Consider the following 25,181-nt stretch of genomic DNA (forward strand, 5'->3'; position numbering starts at 1 on the left):
TGGAGTATAGTGGGACTGTGACTTCCCTAGGCCTGTATGCTTTGCCTTTTCTAAAGCAGCCTAAAATAATATTAGTCTTTTTTTTAAACTGCCATTACATAATGTTAACTCATACAATGGAAAGAATACTGGATTTGGAGTCCAAGGACCTGGGTTCAGATTCTGGCTCTGTCATTTACCACCTGTGTGACTTTGGATAGCATTTGATAGCTATCCATATCTGAAATGAGAATCATTTCACTTGGGTAAATCACTTACCCAACTCTTTGGGTCTCAGTTTCCTAATTTGTGAATGAAGGTATTAGACTAGATGATTTATAGTGTTCTTTTCAATCCCAACTGTATCTATGATACCATAATCCTCTGAGTTATATTGAAAGTGTGGTCCACTATGACTCTCAGGTCTTTTTCATATGAATAATTGTTACCAGCCATCCTTTTTTCTATCTCATGCTTGTGAACCTGATTGTGTATGTTGTGTGTGTTTTATTTACAGTGCTTACATTTAAAAAAAGGTGCATGTTTGTTGAAGCCATGATACACATTATTTTTTTTTTTTTTGGTGAGGCAATTGGGGTTAAGTGACTTGCCCAAGGTCACACAGCTAGTAAGTGTTAAGTGTCTGAGGCTGGCTTTGAACTCAGGTCCTCCGGACTCCAGGGCCAGTGCTCTATCCACTGCGCCACCTAGCTGCCCCATGATACACATTATTAAAAGTATACACAAATGGAAGCCTTAATCAGTGTCCATACTTCTGGATTAATTTAATCAAACAATTGGTTTGACTAATTAATTTATTGTTTAATTGATTTGTTGGTTGGTTGCTTTGGGATTATGTAGACATGGACTAAAAAAAAAATCCAATTTGTGTTAAGACTCCTTCATTTATCTTATCCACTTTAGATCTTTGTAAGGCTTATTTTTTTCATCCAAATGTGAGACTTCATATTTGCTCACTGAACATACAGGATAATATAGATTTGGATCTAGAAAGAATCTTAGGTGTCATTTAGTCCAATCTCATTTTATAGAGTAGAAAAATAAGGCTCTCAGAGGGGCCAAGTGATTTGTTCAAGTTCATACAGCAGCATCACATGATCCAAACCTAGATCCTCTGACTGCAAGTCCATTGTACTGCCTGCTACATCACGAGCTAAGGATGCATGATTAATTATTGTGACACGTGTACCAGTATGTGGCCATTTGCCAAGCTTGGCCGCTTTGTTGGTGCTTGTTCACTGAGCTGTGTCAGTGGCTACTTATTAGTTTGAGTGTATCATGAGCATTCTATTCCTTCTTCCCAACTGATACATTTACTGGGATGCTTCTGTCTTGCTGATCACCAGGTGGTACCTTTCACCAGGGGGTGTCTACTCACTGGCCTGTTGTGAGCCACCTTAAGCATTGCAGTGTTATGGAAATAGGTCTTTTCCTCCTTGTGTCTCTGTAGTCCCTCATCAGAGTGTAGGCAAACAGTTATTAATCAAGCTGTGAGTATCTGGTTACTTGTCAGTTGGTCTACATTTGCTGTGCACAAATGGGACTAGGAACTCCATGCAGTTAGAAGGCAGCTAGGTGACTCAGTGGATAGAGCACTTCCAGTCTTAGACACCTTCTGGTTGTAGAGCCCAGGGAAAGTCACTTAAGCTCTGCTTGGCTCAGTTTCCTCATATATAAAATGGGAATAATAATAGCACCTACCTCCTAGGGTTGTTGTAAGGAAAAAATGAGAGGATATTCATGTAAAGTGGTTTGCAAACCTTAAAACTTTTTATGTTGTATCCAATTATTTGAGACCCCATTTGGAGTTTTCTTGGCAAAGATACTGGAGTGGTTTGTCATTTCTTTTTCCAGCTCATTTTACAGATGAGGAAACTGAGGCAAACAGAGTTAAGTGACTTACCCAGGGTCACATGGGTACTAAGTGTCTGAAGCTGTATTTGAATTAATTTCTTCTCGATTCCAGGCCTGGCACTCTATCCACTGTGCCACCCAGCTGTCCTAATGCTCTAGTTACATGATAGCTGTTAATATTTTTACTAGCTATTATGCATCCTGAGACACACTATTATTTCTCTAGTTGTGCTATATGTAAGGTGAAAGTACTTTGTTGTGGTGGAGGCTTTGTATAGTTAGTCACTTATGGTACAGATTGTGCAAAGAGTTTTAATGGGCAATTTTGACACCCTAGGGAAAAGTCACAAAATGTGCCTGCACCCTTAGGGCAAGGACCACAAAATGAGAAGCTGAAAGATGCCCTCAAATCAAATTTTTTTTTTTAGTGAGGCAATTGGGGTTAAGTGACTTGCCCAGGGTCACACAGCTAGTAAGTGTTAAGTGTCTGAGGTCGGATTTGAACTCAGGTCCTCCTGACTCCAGGGCCGGTGCTCTATCCACTGCGCCACCTAGCTGCCCCTAAGAGAGGTCTCTGTGGAGGAGCTGCCCCCTTCTTTTTTTTTTTTTTTTAAGTGAGGCAATTGGGGTTAAGTGACTTGCCCAGGGTCACACAGCTAGTAAGTGTTAAGTGTCTGAGGCCGGATTTGAACTCAGGTACTCCTGAATCCAGGGTCGGTGCTCTATCCACTGCACCACCTAGCTGCCCCTCAAATCAATTTTAAAGACAAATTCAGTTGAGTAGGGATGTGGCATGGTGGGAAAGAGAGAAACCCTTTATTACTTCAAGGATGCTATTTTGGTTGGTTGTTCAATTGTTTCAGTTGTGTCTGACTCTTTGTGACCCCATTTGAGGTTTTCTTGGCAAAGATACTGGAGTGTTTTTGCCATCTTCTTCTCCAGTTCATTTTACAGATGGGTTAACTGAGGCAAACAGGGTGAAGTGACTTACCCAGGGTCACACAGCTAATAAGTGTCTTAGGCCAGATTTGAACTCAGGAAGATGAGTCTTCCTGACTCCAGGCCCAGCGCTCTATCCACTGCACCATCTAGCTGCCCCTAATGATGCCATTGGGGAGGTCGTCTCTTCAGGGCTGGGGGCAGACAAGGTGGGTCTGGAAGGAGAGCTTCTGGAGTGCAGGGACCAAGTCATTCTAGTCTTTGTATTACTAGTGCCTGTTGGTCCCTGTTGCATAGTGGATAGAGTTCTGGCCTCAGGGCCAGGAAGACTTACCTCTGAAATACAGACTGTGTAACTGAACAAATGTCATAACCCCTCAGATCTACAGGAAACTCTCTGAAACTGTGAATATCAGAGAAGGTGCTGATCTGTTTAGTTTCCTTATTTGGGAGTTCTTCCCTAAATGACCTAAATACCACTAAAATGACAGGTGTGGTCCCCATCCCCTATCCCCAGGACTTCATACATAGAGAATAGAGATAAGGACCCGGCCTGTGATTTCATTCAGTTCTATCTTCTTTAGGCCTCAGAGGCCTCTTTAGGCCCAAAAGACTTTTGGGGCTTTTTTTGTTTTTGTTTTTGTTGTTTTTATTTTTGTTTTTGTGGGGCAATGAGGATTAAGTGACTTGCCCAGGGTCACACAGCTAGTAAGTGTCAAGTGTCTAAGGCTGGATTTGAACTCAGGTCCTCCTGAATCCAGAGCCAGTGCTTTATCCACTGTGCCATCTAGCTGTACTACCTCAGAGTCTTTTGTGTTTTGATTTCGCTGGTATAGGGAAGACCCATTGAGGAAACTCTATCATGGGCATCTGATCTGCAATACATTAACAAATGCTTGTTAATTGCATACCCCCCCCAATTAAGTGCCATTTGGTTGCTTCCTATTTTAACTAATGGTTCTTGCTGACCAGGCTCTGAGATTGGGCATTTCTATGCTGATAAAGGAATGAAAAACACTATCATTGCCTCTCATTCTGCTTTCCTAAGAAGTGCCTCTCAGTCCACCCTTGCTATCCCCATGTGGCTCTGTGTGCAGCTGCCTCTGAAAGTCTGGGGTCAGCTCCTTCCATATCACAGTCTGTTCAAATCCTTTTCTTCCTTAGAGGCCTAGTTTAGTTGGCAGCAGCTCTTCCAGGAGGCCTTCCCTGTTTACCGCAGATGAAAATGATTTCTTCTGCCTTGAATTTCACATAGGAATTTATCTGGATTTCTTCTCTGCATCTAATACCCCTCGGCCTTGTACTCTATGGAAGTGTGCCTAAGGGGCAGTGATGTACCAGAAAGGCTTCTGGGCTTGGAGTTGGCCAACTTGGGTTGGAATCTTAATGTTCTTTTGTGATCTTAGGCAAATCAACTAACCTCTCTGAGCCTTTGTTTTCTCCTCTGTAAAATGGGAGGGAGTCGGACTAGATGAGCCCCAGCTTTGGGGGAGCAGTGTTCTTTGGTGTAAAGAGCACTGATTCTGGAGTCAGAGGACCTGGGTTCATATCCTGCTTCTGCTCTGTGCTAGCTGTAAGACATTGGGCAAGTGACTTCTCTGATCACTGGTCCTCAGTTTGCTTCTCTGTAAAATGAGCCTAGATGACCTTTAAGGTCCTTTTTGGCTCGAGAACTGTTTCAGTCCAAGTCTTCAACAATAATCTCAGTGAAGGCAGGGGCTGTGTTGCTTTTCCTCTTTGAATCCCTCTCACCTAATAACCTCTCCCCCCCAACCACCTCCCCCACCCCGCCCCCACCCATAGGTGCTCATTTTAGGTTTGGTGAATTACATCACACTGTATTGTATCTAATTACTTACCAGGCTCCCAGTTTAGACACTGGGGAATTTGGTGACCACTCTACTCACCTGGCTGCGAGTACACAGTTCCAACGTCCATCTTGAAGGACCCCACGAGGGTGCCACTGCGTAGAAGGTTCTTGGAGTGAATCACCTTCCGGGCAGAATCAGCAGCCACCAGTCAGACTAGGCATAGGGCTGTCCATCCGCAGGGGATGGGGTTGGGTTAACTGGGATTGGGGCAGTGAGAGTATCAGTGTTTTCTGGGGATTTGGGAAATTGAGTGGCCAACTTGGCTCTCCAGCCGCAGTGCCATGAGTCATTGGGAGCTGTCTAAATGAATCTGGGGAGGGTGGAAGGGGCCATGAGGTGGGAGGGGCATTGGCAGAGCAGGGGCCACCCTCAGAGGCCTTGCTGGCATCCCCTGCTCTCAGCCTCTCCTGCTCTGAGCCCCCTCCTCTGTCAGCTACACCCACTCAGGGTTGTTGCCCACACTCACCGAGATCTTGATGATCTTGTCGAACATGACATCAGGAGAGACGTGGAAGTCGAAGACAAAGTACTGGGGGGGAAGGATCCAGGCCTACATGTCACCCAGCTGGCAGCACCCAGACCCTTCCTCCTGGCAGTGCCTGTCTGCACCCCCCAGCATGGCTCTGGGTGATGGCAGGAGATGCTGCTATTTTCCCTTAGCCATGGAGTTAGGATAAAGAAGAGGACAGTCTCGTTTCTCCCTGGGGAGGGGGACCCCTTGCTTGACAGGAGCCACTAATTGGAAAGGATCCCTGGTACCATATCACTAGGGCTAAGCCCGTGCTGATAGGAGCAGGATATTGTGAAAACCAGGACATACTAGAAGCCTGATTTGCAACCTTGAGAGATAGATGTGTCAGAACCAGCCACTTCATTGATGACAATCAAAAGCAATCAGGATTCATTGCCACCTTGTGCCAACAGCTCCAGAGGCCTAGAGGATATCTACCAGTACCTGTAGAACTTATTCCTTATCTCTGGGCCTGGGGGCAGGGGCAGGCAGTGCCTAGAGTGGGAGGGGGTGTGTGGCTCCACTTGCTACAGGGAGGGACTAGACTTTGTGTAAGTTGGGGGCATGAAGAGGAGGAAGGGTTGATAACAACAACACAATTATACTTAATATCCATGATGATCCACTCAGTAACAGAGACACAGAGACACAGAGACAGAGACTTGGGGACAGAGAAATAACTGCAGGGAGAGAGAAGTTTGAGAGATACAGACACAGGGTAGACTATAAGCTCCTTGAGTGAAGCCCCTGTCTCATTTTCATTTTTATGGACCCAGAACCTTTCACAGTACCTGGTTCATAGTTGGCACTTAACAGATACCTGTATGCCCTTTATCTCCCCCTTTGTAATATGAACTTCTTAAGGGTAGAGACTATCTCTGCTTCTGTCTTTGTATTCCTAGTACTTAGCAACTAGATCCTGCTTTGCTCACAGGAAGTGGTTAATTTGTTTGTTGATTGAATAAGCCCCAAACCATATTTCCCTGGGTTGATGTTGGGCTCCTGATCATGACAATGGATATGTGATTGTGATTTGTATAACACAACAAGACTAAGAAAGGCTTTGATTTCCTATACCCACTTTCTCATCTCTAAAATGGAGTTATTAATAGCACTTGCCTCACAGGGTTGCTATGGAAGTCAAATGAGATAATAAAGCACTTGTTACAGATGTTTACCTGGTGAAGGTAAACCTTTGCATTTTGTTTCCATATATGGGGGGAGGTGTTCCTTCAGCACCAGTAGACCATTGTATATTTCTGTTTTGGAATTTCTTAAGGAAAACTGGATCCTTATATTGGTCAGGGACTTTTCCACTAAAAAGGATGTATCCATTGCTCCTCTTCCTCCTCCTCCTATTACTGACAACTTGCATTTCTGTAGTGTTTTAATCTATTCAACATGCCTTTGACATTGGATTTCACTAGTATAGTATAGAGTACTCTAGATTTATGGTCAAAGGACTTGGGTTCAAATCCCTATTCTGCTATTTGGTCTCTGTATCAATGACTTGATAAAGGTGTAGATAGAATAGGCATGTCGAGGCACTGTTGGTGGCATTGTGAATTATTCCAAGCCATTCTGGAAGACAACTTGGAAATATGTCCTCAAAGTCACAAAATTGTGACATTTTAACTAAATTATATTAATAGTAGACCTGTACTTCAAAGAAAGAAGAAAAGGACCCACAAGTGCAAAAGTATTTATAGCAGTTCGTTATTTTTGAAGTGGCAAAGAAGTAGAAATGAAGGAGATGCTCATAAATTGGGAAATGGTAGAACAAATTATAGTGTGAGAATATAATGGAATATTGTCATGCTGTAAGTAATGACGATAGGGAAATCTTCAGAGAAATCTTGGAACCTTTGTATGAACTGGTACATAGTGAAATGAGTAGAAACAGGAGGACAATTTATATTATAATAGCAACACTCTAAAGACAAGGAACTTTGAGTGATTTAAAGCACTGATCATTGCAATAACTAATCAGGATTCCCGAGGGCTAATGATGAAGCTCCTGCTTCATCCATCTCCTGATGGAGATCTGAAGGACATAAGATGCAGAATGAGTCATATAGTTTGGGATATGGTCAGTGCAGGGATTTGTTTTTGCTTGGCTGTGTATATTTGGTACAAGATTTTCCCCTTCTTTCAATTTGAGAGGGGTTATATGGGAGGGAGAGAAAATAAAAGCTTACTAATTGACAAAAACAAAAATAAAGCTATACATGGGTTGCTCATCATATTTGCAAATGAAATGAGGCTGGGAGAGAAAGCTAATACTGGATTGCATAGTTAACATCCCCCCCAAAATTCTTGACAGTTTAGAATATTGGGCTGAACCTGGTAAGATGAAATTTAATAGAAATAAATATTAAATTTTATACTTGGGTTCAAAAGATCAGCTTTACAAGTACAAGATGAAAGAAACATGGATAAACAGCCATTGTTACAAGAGATTTTTTCCCCTTTAAATTGGGGAAGGGGTGGAATAGGGAGAAAATACTTTGGAATTGAAAAATGAAATAAAACAAAAACTTTAAAAACATTCTATCTATACTTAGATATGTACATCTTATCTCCCCCATAGAAGGTCCCTGAGGGAAAGGGATTCTTGCCCCCTGCTCCCCTCCCATCTAGGAAATTGCTTGGTACATAGTATTCACTTAATACATGCTTATTGATTGATTGAAGCATGAATTCCATTAACAATATCCCTCTCTTGGGGCAGAGCCAAGATGGTGGAGGAAAGACATTAAACACACAGAGCTCCTGAGACAATTACCCCAAAAACAGCAATAAAAGAGCCCCTGGAACAGAAAAACCCACAAAAGTATGGGCTGAGATTATTTTCCAGCCATAGACAGATTAAAGGGAGCCATGCTGATCTACCGGTAAAGTCCAACCCCGCAATTGTGCTGACAAAGACCCCAGGCACGCCCCACCAGAGGAACTTAACCCTGAGCCTCTGAATCAGCTGCAGCACCAGCATCTTTGGGAACTGAGCTTGTGTTCGAGTGAGAGGGCTGAATGGCTGGCCAGGAAAGAAAGTACAGGGGGGTCAGAGGGACCTAGGGAGGAATTCAGTTGTCCCTCCCCAGCAGGGAACCAGGAAGAAATCCTGAGTAGTGGGAGGCCCAGGTGGGGGAGGGGCACAGGCTCATCAAAGCTAAGAACCACACCACAGAAAGCTTTGCTGGTTGGTTGTTTAGTAAGTATGCTTGATGTTATCTTCAGACCAGAGAACAGGACAGGTGAGAGAAAAACCTGCCTTCCCTCAAACCAAAACACCTGGGACCCTCTAAAGCTGGGGACAGCAGTGTAGCCTAGAAGCAGCCCCCCCCCCGTGGGGAGTTAAAAGTCAAGTAAAAGACTGTAAGATGAGCAAGTAAAGAAAGTTTAGAATTATAGAAAGTTTCTTCAATGACAAGGAAGATCAAGGTGCACCCTTAGAAGAGGACAACAAACTCGGGGCCCCTACATCCAAAGCTTCCAAGAAAAATATAAACTGGTCTTGGGCCATGGAAGCTCTCAAAAGGGACTTTGAAGAGAAAGTAGGAAAGATAGAAGGAAGATTTAGAGAAAGGGAGGAAAGAATGGAAAGAGAAATGAGAGCGATGCAGGAAAGTCATGAGAAAAAAGTCAATAGCTTGAAAAGTCAAATGCAAAAGGAGATAAAAAAGCTGTCTGAAGAAAATAATTGCATAAGAATTAGGATTGAACAAATGGAAGTAAGTGACCTTATGAGAAATCAAGACACAGTAAAGCAAATCCAACTGAATGAAAAAATAGAGGGCAATGTGAAATATCTCCTTGGAAAAACAGCTGACCTGGAAAATAAATCCAGGAGGGATAATTTGAAAATCATTGGACTACCTGAAAACCAGGACCAAAATAAGAGCCTAGACATCATCTTCCAAGAAATTGTAAGGGAAAATTGCCCTGATATTCTAGAAGCAGAAGGTAAAATAGAAATTGAAAGAATTCACTGATCACCTCCTGAAAGAGATCCCAAAAGAAAAACCTCCAGGAATATTATAGTCAAATTCCAGAGCTCCCAGGTCAAGGAGAAAATATTGCAAGCAGCTAGAAAAAAGGAATTAAAATACTATGGAGCTCCAATAAGGATAAAACAAGATCTAGCAGCATCTACGTTAAAGGACCGGAGAGCATGGAATATGATATTCCAGAGGGCAAAGGAACTGAGACTATAGCCAAGAATCATGTACCCAGCAAAACTGAGTATAATCTTTCAGAGGAAAAAATGGGATTTCAATGAAAAAAAGAGTATTTTCAGGCATTTGTGATGAAAAGACATGAACTGAATAGAAAATTTGACTTTCAAATACAAGACCCTGGAGAAGCATAAAAAGGTAAACAGGAAAAAAATGATGAGGGACATTAAAAGGTTAAACTGTTTATATTCTTACATGAGAAGATAATTCTTCCAACTCATAAGAACTTTCTCAGTAAGGAATACACAGAGGACACATGTCTGAACTAAATATGAAGGGATGATATCTGTAAAGCATTCATTTTTGTTTATCCTTGTTCTTTGTGGGGCAAACAGGGTGGGGTGTCTTATGTCTGGGGCTGGATTTGGGCTCAGGGCCTCCTGGGTCCACAGCTGGTTCTTTGTTCACTGTGCCACCTAGCTAACCCATGATGACATATTTAAAATAGGGCTGAGGGGTAGGAGGAATAAACTGGGGGAGGGAGAAGGGGAGAGGTAAAATGGGGAGAGGTAGCTCACATGAAGGAAACAAGAAAAAAGCTTATGATGGGGAGGGGAAGAGGGGGAAAGAATAGGGCAGTGAGTGAATCTTACTACCATTAGAATTGGCTCAAAGAGGGAATAACAAAAATACTCAAGTGGGTATGGTAATATATTTTTGCCCTGTGGAATAGTGGGTGGGGAGGGAGATAAGGTGGGTGGGAGAAGAGGGGAAGGAGGGAAGGGAAATTTGGGGAAGGGATCTGTAAAAAACAAAACACCTTTTTTTTTTTTTTGCGGGGCAATGGGGGTTAAGTGACTTGCCCAGGGTCACACAGCTAGTAAGTGTCAAGTGTCTGAGGCCGGATTTGAACTCAGGTCCTCCTGAATCCAGGGCCGGTGCTTTATCCACTGCGCCACCTAGCCGCCCCCTAACAAAACACTTTTGAGGAAGGTGAAGATGTTCTGCATAATAGCACATGCATGACATATATTGAATTGCTTGATTTCATAGGGGGAGTTGAGGAGGGAGGGAGGAAGAAAAAATTAAGAAAACAGAATTAGCTCAAAGACTTTAACCTCATCAGAGTGGGCTCAAGGAGGGAATAACATACTCACCCAGTTGGGAGGAGTAATCTATTTAACCCTACAGGAAAGTGTAGGGGAAGAGGATAAGGAGGGAAGGGTGAATGAAGGGAGGGTAGAGTGGGGGAGGGGACAGTTAGTAGCAAAACACTTTTGAGGAGGAATAGGGCAAAATAAGATAGAAAATAGAGTAAATATCATTGGAAGGGAATAGGATGGAAGGAAATAGTTATGATGATTGACTACAATGGCAAAATGTATGGTACCTACTCTGCTGGGCTATTGTGAAGAAAATTCTTTATCAAGTTTAAGGTACTATATAATAGGTATGATAAACAGGATGCTATCAGAAAAACCTGGAAAGACCCACATGAACTGAGGCAGAGATAAATATATTGTATACAAAGTAACAGCAATAGTGTAAAGATGATCTTGAAAGCACGTGGTTATTTTCAGTAAGGCATTGATCCTATATAACCCTGAACGACTTATGAAAATTGCAATCCATCTACAGAGAAATAACTGATGGTATCTGAAAACAGACTGAAACACTTTTTTTTTTGGACAACTCCTTAATCTGAAGTCTTGTTTTTATCTGTTTTCTCTCACAACCTAGCTAATGTAGAGATGTTTTCCATGACTACTCATGTATAACTTACATTGAATTGCTTGAATTCTTGGGGTGGGGGGTGGGAAGGGAGGGAGGAAGAGAAGTTGAAACACAAAGTTTTAAAAAATTGATGTTAAAATTTGCTTTTACATGTAATTTGGAAAATAAAATTCTAAACAATAAAAAAAAATTTAAAAAGAAAACAAACAAAAAACCCACAAAAAAGCAATATCCCTCTCTTTCTTCCTTTAATTCTTAAGGCCCAATTTGGAGGCTAGTTGCCTGCAAGGAATCCAAATGGCCAGAGGGAATAGGATCTTCCCCACCCTAGCACATAAGATTCCAATTTCCCAGAAGAATTGAAAAGAGGTTCAGACAACTGCAGAAAACATCTTTGAGAATCAACCCATGTAGTTATGTCTTAGAAAGGAGGAACAAACATGGTGCACAGGTCTTTAGGCTCTGTACCCTACCCCAACAGAGCAAAGGCTGTGGACCTGGGACCAATGGAGAGCCTGGAAGAGGCTGGAGGGTAGAGCAACTGACTTTTAAGCTAAGCTGTCACAGAGCAATTGGATGGCAGTGACTGCAGTGAGCTGTGTAAGAAGACCTAGGGGTTGTGTAGGACTATGGATCATGAATAGATCTCAATATCTATGTTAATATATCAATATCTATAATCTGTCAATATCTACAATGCACTCTATGAAGGACTCTGCTAGGCAGTATCCTAAGGTCCTTTGGTCATGTCTATCTCATAAGGTTCTTTGTAAATAGGATTGGTAAGGGAGCCCCTCCTGGGAGCAGAGTCAAGACTTCTGTAAGGCAGAACAGGCCCCTCTTCTAGCATCCCTCCAATATCTTGGGGCCACAGGGTCACTGACCTCATTGTAATAGGGGCAGTTGGTTGACTCTTTCATGGATGTGTACTTCTTGTCATCTCCCACTTCCACACATACTACAGGGTCCATGTTCAGCCCCACCAGCTGCCGAGCTTCAATGACAGTGATGCTGACCTGGAGGAAGACCGGAAAGGCATTGAAAAGGGGCCGATTGTGAAGGTGAGGGTACAGTATATGAAATGTTCTCTTGGCACTAGGGAGTGTCAAGAATCCAATTCAATTTAATGCAACTAATCATAATCATTTTGTTGTTGTTCAGTCATTTTCAGTTTTGTCTGACTCTTTGTGACTCTGGGGCTTTCTTGGCAAAGTTGCTGGAGTGGTTTGCCATTTCTTTCTCCAGCTCATTTTTCAGGTGAGGAAACTGAAGGAAACAGGGTTAAGTGACTTACCCAGCGTCACACTGCTAGTGAGTGTCTGAGACCAGAGTTGAACTCAGGAAGATGAGTCTTTCTAACTCCAGGCCCAGTGCTCTATACACTGTGCCACCTAGCTGCCCTACTAAACACCTAGTTGCTATAAATGCATAGTAGGTTATATGACCCACAGAACTGAGCTCTGAGCTCCAGCCTCTTATTAAGCTACAAAAAAATGATGTACATTCCATTTCTCAATGTAAGCCCCATTTATATCTCCAGATCCAATCACATTTTTTTTAACCTTTTTTTTTTTTGTGGTGAGGCAATTGGGGATAAGTGACTTGCCCAGGGTCACACAGCTAAGTAAATGTCAAGTGTCTGAGGCCAGATTAGAACTCAGGTCCTCCTGACTCCAGGGCCAGAGCTCTATCCACTGTGCCACCTAGCTGTCCCCAATCACATTTTTTTTTAAGTCCAGATTTGAGATTTCATCAGTATAGGGAGTTCCCTGGTGAGGAAATTCTTTCTTCTAATGCTTCTTGGCAACTTATAGACTTAGGCAATGTATTCTAACTTTTTGTGTGTCATGGACCCCTTTGACACAGTCTGGTTAAGCCTATGAACCCTTTCTTAGAATAATGTTCTTAAATGCACAAAATGAAATGTATAAGATTGCAACGGAGCCAGTTATACTGAAATATCAAATATATTGAAATTGTTCATGGAGTCCAGATTGAGATCTCCCATGTTAGAGAATTACACAGTATATATGTGTTAACCAGGACTTGAACTCTGGCCCTTCCTGACTCCAAGGCTGTCCTGTTCACTATTCCATGTTAGCTTGTGGCTCCCTGTTTCCCAAAGGATAAAATACTATCAGTTGAGTCTCTCCAAAAAATCACTCCATTTAATGCACTCTGTGTTCCAGTCAAACTGGACTATTAGCCATTTCAGAATCTCTTGTTATCCTCTCCTACCTCTATATGTTTATCCAGACTGTTCCCCACGCCTAGAGCACATGCCCTTGACATCTCTGATTGCTAAGAGTCCTCTGTTTTTTTAAGGTCCAGTGCAGATACCAACTCCATTATGAAACATTTCCTGATTCCCCTAATTGAAAGTGACAAACTCAGATCCCCTGTTTTCCAGAGCTAAGACCCAGCAAGCAAGCTAAACCCTGAACTTGGCAGGACAACAATTCTTTGTGATCACCCTCTGGATGATCTCACCCTCTGGATGATCTCACCCTCTGGGCTAGTCACACAATTCACCAGGTGTTCTCTGATGAAAGACAAACACTGGAAAAAGTCGGAACATCCTGTAATGAATCAAACTTGTCACAAGCTTGCTGCTTCCTCATTGCCAGGGCTAGAGCTCACTGGACAGTCACTAGTGTAAGTATTGAGATCTCCACACACTAGGGGTGGGATCCTGGCACATGTGTCTATAGCTCCTCCTTGCTTGCAAGCTTTTTTCCTCACCTAGAAAATAAACTTTCTAATTCCTGACTCACCTGTCTCTGGCCTAGTCTGTGCAGCTCCAGCCATGCATAGGTTAGAGACCTGTTCTGGAAAAGTCTGGTTGACAAAAGTGACCACTTACACCTCAAATTTTCTTACAGGATGCTGTCAGTATCCTTTCTTTCCCCTTATTACATTCTATTCCTGACTCCTCATTTTTTCTTGTCCCATATATCCAATAAATTGCTAAATTGTTGATCCCACCCTCATAAGGTTTCTTTTATTTGTCTTCTTCCCTTTACTCCTATTGATCTTCCTGCCTCAGGTCTCTCCTATTTCTAATCTATCCTATATCTATCTATCTATCTTCTATCTATCATCTATCTGTATCTGCCAAAGTGATTTTCTTCAATATCTCCTCAAACCCCAACTCCTCTGCTCAGTTGGCTCACTATTACAAACTTTTCTGCACATAAAACCTTTCACAACCTGACTAAAACCCATCTTCTCAAGCCTATTATATATCTCTTTAACCATACTTTGGTTCATCCAAATTGGACTTCTAGATGTGCCTTGGTCTAATCCATCTACTACTTCCATTCCCTGCTACTGGCCATCCCCATGCCTTCCTCTATCCCTCCACTTCTTAGAATCCCTAGTTTCAGGGCAGCTAGGTGGCACAGTGAATAAAGCACCAATCCTGGATTCAGAAGGACCTGAGTTCAAATCTAGCATCAGACACTTGACACTTACTAGCTGTGTGACCCTGGGCAAGTCACTTACCCCTCATTGCCCTGCAAAAAAAAAGAACCCCTAGTTTCCTTCAAAGCTCAGCCACCCCAGCAGCTTGTACTTTCCCTTGCAAGGGGAGGCAATTTGGTAATTCAGTGGCTAGAGTGCTGGGCCTGGAGTCAGGAAAACCTGGGGAGTCAGGAAAAACTGTTTGACCCTGGGCAAGTCACAAAACCTCTGCCTACCTCAGTTTTTTCAAATATAAAATGGGGATAATAATAGCACCTACCTCGCAGGGTTGATAATATTTCTAAAGCCCTTTACAAACCATAAAGCATTATTACTGTCACCCCCAGCAGTATCTGGAACATAACATGCATTTATTAAATATTTGTTGATTGCTATTTTCTATCATGAGTTGTATCAAACCAATTCATTTTTTTTGTATCTTATCCAACCCATCAGATTATAAACAGCTTGAGGGCAGGCACTTTGTTATTTTTTATCTCTGTGCCTTGGACATGGTTGGCATTTGATGAATTGGATTAAAATAACAAATTAGTTGTCTTGCAACGACTCTGATAGATGGCAGGATATTTGGTGTTAGTCTTATTATTAGCTGCATGACCATGAACATGAGCAAGCTACTTTGCTATCCCAGGCCCCCACTCCCTTACTCTTCTTCATTTAAAAAAAAATTTTTTTTTTGCAGGGCAATAGGAGTTGAGTGACTTGCCCAGAGTCACATAGCTAGTAAGTCCCAAGTGTCTGAGGCCGAATTTGAACTCAGGTCTTCCTTGAATCCAGGGCTGGTGCTTTATCCACTGCACCACCTAGCTGCCCCTCTGTTCTTCATTTTTAATTGTCATGCACTGTTCTGGATTTCATAGCTTTTGTTGAACAGGTTATTTTGTTTGTTTGTTTGTTTGTTTGTTTTTAAGTATTTGGGGTGGGTTTTTGTCATCTCCCCTCTGAGTCCTCTGCACTGTGGGACTTTAGGGGAGGGGGGAGAGAGAAAAGGGGGTTGGTTTTTTTTTCCTTAGCAATAAGACTTGATATTTTCAACTTTGGAAGAACTAAAAGAGGAATAAAATGTGGTTTTCTCTAAGTTCACCTCTTGTGACAGTTCTTTTGTATAGTTCCCAAAGTAGCCTGAAAGTGGTCACAAGCAAATCTTACATCTCTTTTCTCCCCCAGTAAAGTGCCAAGACCTTGAACTGCAGGAGCCATATTTGAACAGATAATAAAAGTCATTATAAAGTTGGTACCAGACAAAGGTAACAATGAGGTTAGGCTTTCTCTGTGATAGGTAGACTCAGGCAAGCTGCTTTGCTTCTGAAGCAGGCCGATAGTTGGCTCTTTCCCCAAATAGAGGTGAGGTAGGGGAAATGCCACATCGACAGCTGGAATTACAGTGAATCCATAGGGTATAACCATTAGCTACCAGCTTGGGCATAGGCTGACTTTAGATCGGTGCCGTCATAGGTACATGGGGTGTTCTTACTCTGGATTAGTTAGGTACATTTGTTTTTTTTCTAAATGTAATACTCATTTTTATTTATAGTTTGGAGTTCCAATTTTTATCCCTCCTTCTCACCCTCCCTCTCCCTTCCTGAGGCAGCAAGCAATAAGATATGGGTTATACATGTATGATTATGCAAAACATTACCGTATTTGTTATTTTATACAGGAAAACTTTATTAAAAGGAAAAAAAATGAAAGAAAGTGAAAAATAGCATGCTTCAGTCTGTTCCATCAATATCTGTTCTTTCTTTGGAGGTAGATAGTATGCTTCATCAATAGTCCTTTGCTATTTTCTTGGATCATTGTATTGCTGAAAATAGTTAAGTCTTTCACAGATCTTCATCAAACAATATTGCTCTCTCTGTGCACAGTGTTCTCCTGGTTCTGCTCACTTCACTGTACATCAGTTCATACATGTTTTTCCAGGCCTTTCTGAAGTCATCTTGCTTGTCATTTCTTATAGCACAATAATATTCCATCAGGTTGGGTCCATTTGTAAAGCTTGCTTAGGTAGCTTATTGAGTCTCAAGCATAAAAAAATAGAGGTGGATGGAGTAGTAGATACAGAGTCAGCCCTGGAGTCAGAATGACCTGGATTCAAGTCCATTCTCTGACAAGCCAAATGCTGGCTCGTGTGACCCTGGGAAGGTTGCTGCCTATCTCAGTGCCTCAGATAACTCCCTAAGTTGCCAAATAATTACTGATTTTCTCATGGGGGGGGGGTTACTCACCTGACATTCTTAACACCAATGAAAGCACAGGTTTGACCTAAGGAATTGAATAAATCTAACTCTTCCCTCCCCAAGTTCTCCTGAAGCGAGGTGAACAGAATTCAATCCTCATGGTCAGTTTGCTATCCTGGCAGGCCTGGGTTACTCCTGGTTGGACTTGGTGTGTGCTTGGTTTGAGGCAAGTCCCAGAATCAGGACAAATGGAACCAGGGTGGCTGTTCCACTGAAGTGCACATGTCCTCACTGGATCCTCACTTTTGTTATCAATAAATATTAGTCAAGTTCCTTGAGCATGGATTCTCTTGGTTCTAGAAATGAACTGAGCCTCAGTTCCCTTTTCCATATCATGGAGATGATAATATAGCAACTACTACCCACCCCATGTAGTTATTTCAAAGACAGCAACATCTCCTTTGATCCCTACAAAATCAGTATGAGACAGATATTGCTAAGTATTATTCTCCCCATATTACAGATGAAGAAATAGGCCTAAATCACAGAAGCATAGAATTTTAGAGCTGGAAGAGACTTTGGAATTCCTTGGACCCAACCTCTTCATTTTGCAGATGGGTAAACTGAGGCCCAGAGTGGTGGGAAGACTTTCCCAAGGTCACATAGCTAATTAATAGCAGAGCCAACTCCAGAACCCAGATCTCCTTGTGACATAAGTCACAGTATTTGCAGTATTTCACCATGCTGCCTTAGGGGAAATTTCACCCTAGCCTTTTCCACAATGCCTAGTCACTTCTTTTTCCATGTTTCAACATTTTGTTGTGTGAGAATCAGAGCTCTGCACTGAGGAGAAAGCACATGACTTGGCATCTGGAAGTTTCGTCTATAGAATCGCCTGTAGTCATGTCAATCAAAGCTACCTGCCAATTAGCTTGGAGCTGTGTATGTGGACAGCCCTGCTTCCTGTTTCACAGAGGGCTTCTGGGAGAAGCCTTTGAGGATAGGCCTCTTTTTGTCCAGGAAACGAGCTTGGTGGCAGATGGAGAATGGGGCGGGGGGCTCTTAGTCGTTTGGACACTAGCTTGGTGGTGAGATATTTCACATGGGCCGCTAGGAAAAGAAATTGCTTTCTTTCTTTCTGGCTATACCAAATTAGATCTGAGCTAGGATTTCCATGCCATAAGGAATCTGTTCTAAATTTCTCTTTTCACCAACTTATAATATATGTATATTTTAATAAATCTTTAAAAGCCTAAACTCTTGCTGAATTTATCAATGATTTTAGCCAGCTTCCCCCCAAGACGGGGGGGAGGGGGGAGCAGATTAGAACCCCCAATTTAGATTTTAAACAACACAGTTGGGTGGTGGTTTGGAAACTTCATTGCTTTGTTTTTCCTGCTAGAGTGATTCAGAATTCTCCTATGGAGAGGACACTTGTTTTTTTTTTTTTTGGCAGGGCACTGAGGAGGGTTAAGTGACTTGCCCATGGTCACACAACTAGTAAGTGTCAAGTATCTAAGGTTGGATTTGAAGTCAGGTCCTCCTGAATCCAGGGCTGGTGCTTTATTCACTCCACCACCTAGCTGTCCCAGGACACTCATTTCTTAAGGGAGGGTTGCTAGAACCATGAATAGTTCAAATAATCCCAGTTTTCCTCTCCTTTTATGGGGGTGTGATCAGATATTTTATTTCAGTGAATAGTTATTACAATAACTGGGTTCAGACAAAATATTTTCTGTTAGCGCACACAGCAGTACTGTGAAAGTTTTCTAGAGTTCTCCTGTTCCTTTCACTGGCTTCCCTCAAAGCTGATGGCTGTAAAGGCCTTCAGAATTCTAAAATGTCCTGGGGCAGGGGCCACAATACTCTGGTAGCCAGGGGGTAAAGCAATTGTTTGGGGGAAGCTTAGAGAAGGGAGTCTGGTGTGTGCAGCTGAGCTGGGAAACTGACTTTCCAGCCCATGATACTTTCAGAGGAGTGTGACTAGGAAAGTCACTAGGACAGTCCTTGGTGCATGCCTCACTCAGATCAGATGGAAGACCTGGAGAAGGCTAGCCGGAGGGCGTACTTGATTTCTGTCTTCAAGTATTTGAAGGGCCCTCCACAGGCACGAGGCATAAAATTTGTGCTGCTTGGCCCCTGAGGGAGGAACTGGAAATAACCTCCCTTGGGTGACTATTGAGTGGGTGCCTAGAGATTTTTAAGTGGCGGCTGATTGAACGCTTGTCAGGGATGATATAGAAAGGATCCCTGTTCAAGTATGGCTTGGATCACAGAGCCTGTGAGGCTTATATTATGATTCAATGCCACTGCCGCAAGCACTTATTAAGTGCTCACTATATGTAAGGCATTGTGATAGGGCCTAAGGAAACAAAGACAAATATGGAACAAGGCCTGCCTTCAAGGAGCATCCATTCTAGGAAATCCTATGATTTTAGAGCAAACTCCTCACTATTTTTAGTATTGTATCAAGCCTAGGAGATGCCTGGCTCTTCCTTATAACAATCATAACAACCCTTCTTTACAGAGTCCTTTAAGGTTTCCAAAGCACTCTCCTCACAACGATGCTATGAAGTAGGGAGTACAAATATCCTTAGCCCCATTTAAAGAGGAAGGGGCTGAGGCTCTCAGCAAATGTCTGAGGTAGGATTCAAACCCAGATCTTCTGATTCCATGTCCAACATCCAGCCCATTACTCTATGCTACCTCTTTTAAGTCACAGAATGTTACAATTAGTGGGGACCTGAGGGATCATTTAGTTTAACCCTTTCATTTTACAGATGAGGAAACCGAGGGCTGGAATGCTAACTTGCCTAAGATCACTACAATTGTGGTAAATGTCTACCTTATCTGGCTGCTAGGTAGCACAGTGGATAGAGTGCTATGCCTGGAGTTAGGAAGACTCATCTTCCTGAGTTCAAATCTGGCCTCAGACACTTACTAGCTGTGTGACCCTGGGTAAGTCACTTCATCCCGTTTGCTTCAGTTTCCTCATCTGTAAAATGAACTGGAGAAGGAAATGACAAACCACTCCAGCATCTTTGCCAAGAAGACCCCAAATCATGAAAAGAGTTGGATATGACTGAAAAATGACTAAACAACAAATCTAACATACATTAATCAAATATTTCCAGTCCTCTTCTATTTTTTTTTTAATTTTTACAGGGCAATGGGGGTTAAGTGACTTGCCCAGGATCACACAGCTAGTTAAGTGTCAAGTGTCCAAGGTTGGATTTGAACTCAGGTCCTCCTGAATCCAGGGCCAGTGCTCTATCCACTGTGCCACCTAGCTGCCCCCCTACCCCCAGTCCTCTTCTAGATCAGCATGTGACAGGACCAATTTTACCTGCATGCATCTAGGAAGTTGGAGCAGATTCAAAAAATATCAAACAGTCATGACTTGGATGGAAGAATATTTTAAATTTATATTGACCAAAGCCTCTGTTTTTACATCTGCCCCACTCTTCCTCTGACTGCCAGATCATAAGGATACAACTACTATGGCCCTGAAATCCACACCTGTATGTAGCCTGTGAGAAGCTGGATGGACTCAAGAGAAGTCGGGTCTGAGAAGGATTGGAGTTCAAGTCCCAACCTACCTGGTAATCCATGGGCCGTCCAGCACTGGGCTCCATCTTAATGTCAGGCTTGGACCTGAGGCAGAGAAATGCACAGTCTTCAGTGGTCTGATTTTGTATGCAGAGGGGAGGGAGCCCCATGAAAGCTCTGGAGGCTCCCAGGCTCTGGGATATGAGCTCCGCAGCCAACTTCATTCTGCCCTCCCATAGACAATAGGTTGTGCATGGTGGTGGGGTTGAAAATAAATACATGATGATAGATTCAGAGCTAGATGGGATCTTAGAAGCCATTTAGTACAACCCCCAGATTTTCTAGATGTGGAAACTGAGGTCTAGAGATATGGAATAACTTTAGCAAGGGCACAGATATCAAATGGCAGAGCTAGGATTTAAGCAGGATTTGTCTCCACCCCAACACTCTTTCCACCGAACTATGATGAGCAGTGTGAGAAATGGGCAGCAGGACCCAAGTACTCAGCTCCCCACCACCTTAAGTCTTGGTAAAGCCTATGGAGGGTCTATTGCCTGCTGGTGATTGAGGTGCCTGGGGCAGAGGGGTGATCCTCCTCTCACCTCTTATTGGAGACATTGGTGGTAAGTGCAGTGACAGAGGCCAAGGAGATAGAGTCGGGGTCCAGGCTATCCCCAAGACGAATAGCCAGGCGGTCAAGGTCCTCCATCTCAAGTACAGCTGGTTCATCTGGTAGAAGAACAAGGATGGTTAAGAGGCAGGAAAGATAGGATTCCTGGGGCTTTTTTCAGAAGTCACTACTTTCCAAGTGAAATGAAGAAAGGATTGATTCTGAAGAGCCAATTGGCAAAGAGGTATTTTATTACAAACAACATCAGCTTCCCCCAAATCTATCAATTAATCAACAAGTTTTTGTTTTGTTTTGCGGGGCAATAGGGGTTAAGTGCCCAGGGTCACACAGCTAGTAAGTGTCAAGTGTCTGAGGTCATATTTGAACTCAGGTCCTCCTGAATCTAGGGACAGTGCTTTATCCACTGCGCCACTCAGCTGCCCCTCAACAAGTATTTATTAAGAGGGCAGCTAGGTGGTACAATGGATAGAGCTCCTTGCCTGGAATCAGGAAGACCTGAGTTCAAATTCAGCCTCAGACACTCACTAGCTGTGTGACCTTGGGCAAGACTTTGGGCTAACCCTGCTTGCTTCAGTTTTCTTATCTGTAAAATGAGCTGTAGAAGGAAATGGCAAATCACACCATTATCTCTGCTAGGAAAATCCCCAATAAGGTCACAGAGAGTTGGCCACAACTGAAAAAAGACAACAACAAAATTTATTAAGAGCCTTCTGGGGTCTATCAGTGATACTACGGATACAAGTTCAAAAAATGAAGCATTCTCTACTCAAATGAACTTACATCCTAATGGTGGAAATAGGTATATATAAAAATATCTAAACTCCTTGTTGTCTCTAGGATAAAATACAAACTCCCTTCCTTGGCATTTAAAGTCCTTTACAATCTGACTCCTGGACCCGTTTCTAGGCTGACTACATTTTGTACTTCCTTATGCCTTCTTGCCGTCTAGTGGTGATATTGCTGGACCAAAGGGTATGCACAATTTTATGGCCCTTTGTTTGTTGAATTAAACTGAATTAATTGAACCAATATTTGGAGTATGTGGCCATTCCCATCAGGGATAAATTAGTTGACCTGACTGCACCCATACAGCAATATGCACATATCTGAGTCAGGTCATGGCCAGCCTTGTGGCATTTCCTCCATTATTCTCCTACATTTAAAATTTTTGTTTTATCTTAAATCCAGTGATCATTTGCCATTGCCAGTTAGAAAAATGCCTAAGAAAAATCCATCCATTGGGAGCTGTTTGACTGATGGTATAGTGGGGAACCAGTGCAATTTGGGAGTACTGTATCTGCTCCCTCTCCCTTGCCCCCACATCATCATGCAATTCTACCCAGGTAGGGAACTATCAGAGAGAAAACCTTCCTGCCACCAAGAGGAAGGGGTCCAAGTGGTCCCTCACTTGGCCTCCATCCCTAGTCTGACCCAGCCTCATCATTTTCTGCATGACCCATCTCTTTTTGACTTTTGAGGGTTGTTAGGGCCCAAGCTATTATAAATTAAGGAATCACCCTAAATGTTATCAAGACAGTGCTAATCCAGAGAGAGGGCAGGGACTCAGGGTGGTACAGGTGAAAGAGTCAGAGGAGTTGAGTGCAAGTTCTCGCTTTGCCTTACTTGTGTGACTTTAGGCATCACCTAAAATGGCACCTTCCTGAATCCCTGTTTCATCTTCTATAAAATAATGGGTTTGGACTGATTTGTCTCTAAGGTCCCTTCTAGCTTTAAATATACAGTATGATTGTATGCTACCACTTTGGTAATTAAAACAAAGGGCAAGCACTCTCTCTAATCTGCACCAAAAATCCAGAACAAGCCTTTGTGGTCTAAATAGGGAAATCCTGTAAAGTGCTTAGCCTAGACTGAATCTGGTTTTTTGTTTGTTTTTTTGGTGTTTTTTTTTTTTTTTTTGGTGAGGCAATTGGGGTTAAGTGACTTGCCCAGGGTCACACAGGTAGTAAGTGTCAAGTGTCTGAGGCCGGATTCGAACTCAGGTCCTCCTGACTCCAGGGCCGGTGCTCTATCCACTACGCCACCTAGCTGTTCTTATTGATTCTAACAACATCCACAATTGGTTTTCTGGCAGAGAACTATCTGGCTACCACATAAGATGTTTTTTGTTGTTCTATCAATTTTATTTTACTCCTTCCCTTCCATAACATAGTATAATAAAAAGGATGATTGCACATGAAACTGCAAATCTATTATGTACAACTTGCTATTCCTTTTAAATATATAATAAATTTATCATGTACATTTCTTTTTTTTCTTTCTCTCTCCCCCTCTCTGCCCTAGAGATGGCTACTATTAGACACAATAGGTATATATGTGTGTGTGTGTATCTATAAATAACACATACACATATATAATATATACATATATATACATATGTATATATGTGTAAAATTATTCTATACATACTTCTACTTATCAGTTTGTTCTTTGGATGCAGATAGTGTCTTTCTTAATACCTCCTTTATAGTTAATTTGGGTATTTATAATAGTCAAAAATTACTTATTTGCTCATTCTTAAAACAATATTGCTGTTACTGTATGCAATGTTCTCTTGGTTTTTCTCATTTCACTCTTCATTATTTCATGCAAGTCTTTCCAGTATTTCCAAAGATGATTAGGGAAAAAAGGAAAAGAACCTATATATTCAAAAATGTTTATAGCAGCTCTCTGTTTGTTGGGTGATTTTTTTCTTTGTTTTTTGGTGAGGCAATTGGGGTTAAGTGACTTGCCCAGAGTCACACAGCTAGTAAGTGTCAAGTGTCTGAGGCCGGATTTGAGCTCAGGTCTTCCTGAATCCAGGGCTGGTGCTTTATCCACTGCACCACCTAGCTGCCCCTAGCAGCTCTCTTTGTGATGGCAAAGACTGGAAATTGCAGGGATGCCCATTAATTGGGAAATGAACAAGTTGTGGTAAATGATTGAGATGGAATACTACAGTGCTTTAAGAAATTATGAGTTCAATGAACTTAGAAAAACACAGAAAAACTATGACATGGGACTTAGGACTTGGGGAAGGTCAACTCTATTATACTCTTGACTCTACCTCCAGCACCCAGCCATCCATATGTCACATGGGAGTTTTCTTGTCCAACATCAGGATGATTGGGATGGGTTTAATAAATGTTTGTTGATAAATAATTGATTTAGTATAGTAGAGGCAGAGATGTGGCCCCCATGTAGGCTATTCAGTTTGTGGGAACCTCATTACAAGTCAGCCTGAGCTACTCATTCACCAGACTAGCAATGACAGAATCACAGCATTTGAGAGTCAATGGCCATCCAGTCCAATGTACATACAACTAAAGAATTCCCATTGTCAAATACTTGACAAGTGGTGATCCAGCCTCCAAGGAGGGGAGAAACCCAGCCCTACTCTGGGCAGCCCTTTCCACTTTGGGAGAACTCTTCCTAACAATTTCTCTCTTTCTCAAAAGGCTCCTAGTTCTGCCTTCTGGAGCCAAACTAAACAAGTCTGAGCCCTTGTCCCCATGAGAGCCTTTCAAACATATGAAGCTAGTTCTCGTGTTTCCTCTGAGTCTTGCCTTCTCCAGGTTCAACATACCCACTTCCTTGAACCAATGTCATGGACTCATGGACCTTCATTATCCTGGTTCCCTATCTCTAGATACTCTTCAACTTATCAGTCATTCCTAAACCATGAAAACCAGAACTGAACCAAACACTCCAGATGAGGATTGATGAGAGCAGAATACAGTGGTACTATCTATCATCTCTGTCTTCGTGTAAGCTATATCCTTCTTCTTCTTCTTCTTCTTCTTCTTCTTCTTCTTCTTCTTCTTCTTCTTCTTCTTCTTCTTCTTCTTCTTCTTCTGGCAATGGGGGTTAAGTGACTTGCCCAGGGTCACACAGCTAGTAAGTGTCAAGTGTCTGAGGCTGGATTTGAACTCAGGTACTCCTGAATCCAGGGCCAGTGCTTTATCCACTGTGCCACCTAGCTGCTCCCAAGCTATATCCTTCTTAATGCAGACCAAGATAACGTTAGCTTTTTTTGACTTCCACATAAACTGCTGACTCATATTGAACTTGCAGTCCACTAAGACCCCCCATATCTTTTCCAAAACAACTGCTGACTATGCCTTCCCCATCTTATGCTTGGGAAGTTGATGCTCTAACACAGAGGTGTGAAACATATGGTCTCACAGGCCACATGTGGCCCATAACTCCATAGTGCTCCAGATTGCACCAGAGCCAGATTAAAATTAATTGGGAAATATT

General features: G+C 42.4%; 1 protein-coding gene across 6 annotated transcripts in view; it reads right to left on the reverse strand.

Moving 5' to 3' along the window:
- OTOF (otoferlin) overlaps nucleotides 1–25,181 on the reverse strand; it is a 185,015-nt gene that overhangs the window by 53,861 nt on the left and 105,973 nt on the right. For 5 of the 6 annotated variants that reach the window (XM_043987816.1, XM_043987814.1, XM_043987818.1 and 2 more), the window contains exons 7-11: nucleotides 20,896–21,022; nucleotides 20,344–20,398; nucleotides 11,969–12,100; nucleotides 5,131–5,193; nucleotides 4,701–4,785 (exon numbers count right to left, since the gene is read on the reverse strand). In XM_043987816.1, the coding sequence (XP_043843751.1) occupies nucleotides 4,701–4,785; nucleotides 5,131–5,193; nucleotides 11,969–12,100; nucleotides 20,344–20,398; nucleotides 20,896–21,022 (462 nt within the window). The remainder of the gene's footprint in view (nucleotides 1–4,700; nucleotides 4,786–5,130; nucleotides 5,194–11,968; nucleotides 12,101–20,343; nucleotides 20,399–20,895; nucleotides 21,023–25,181) is intronic. The other variant, XM_043987817.1, reaches the window with a different exon arrangement.

This window comes from Dromiciops gliroides, chromosome 2 (genome assembly GCF_019393635.1).
Source record: "Dromiciops gliroides isolate mDroGli1 chromosome 2, mDroGli1.pri, whole genome shotgun sequence".
Classification (NCBI taxonomy): Eukaryota; Metazoa; Chordata; class Mammalia; order Microbiotheria; family Microbiotheriidae; genus Dromiciops; species Dromiciops gliroides.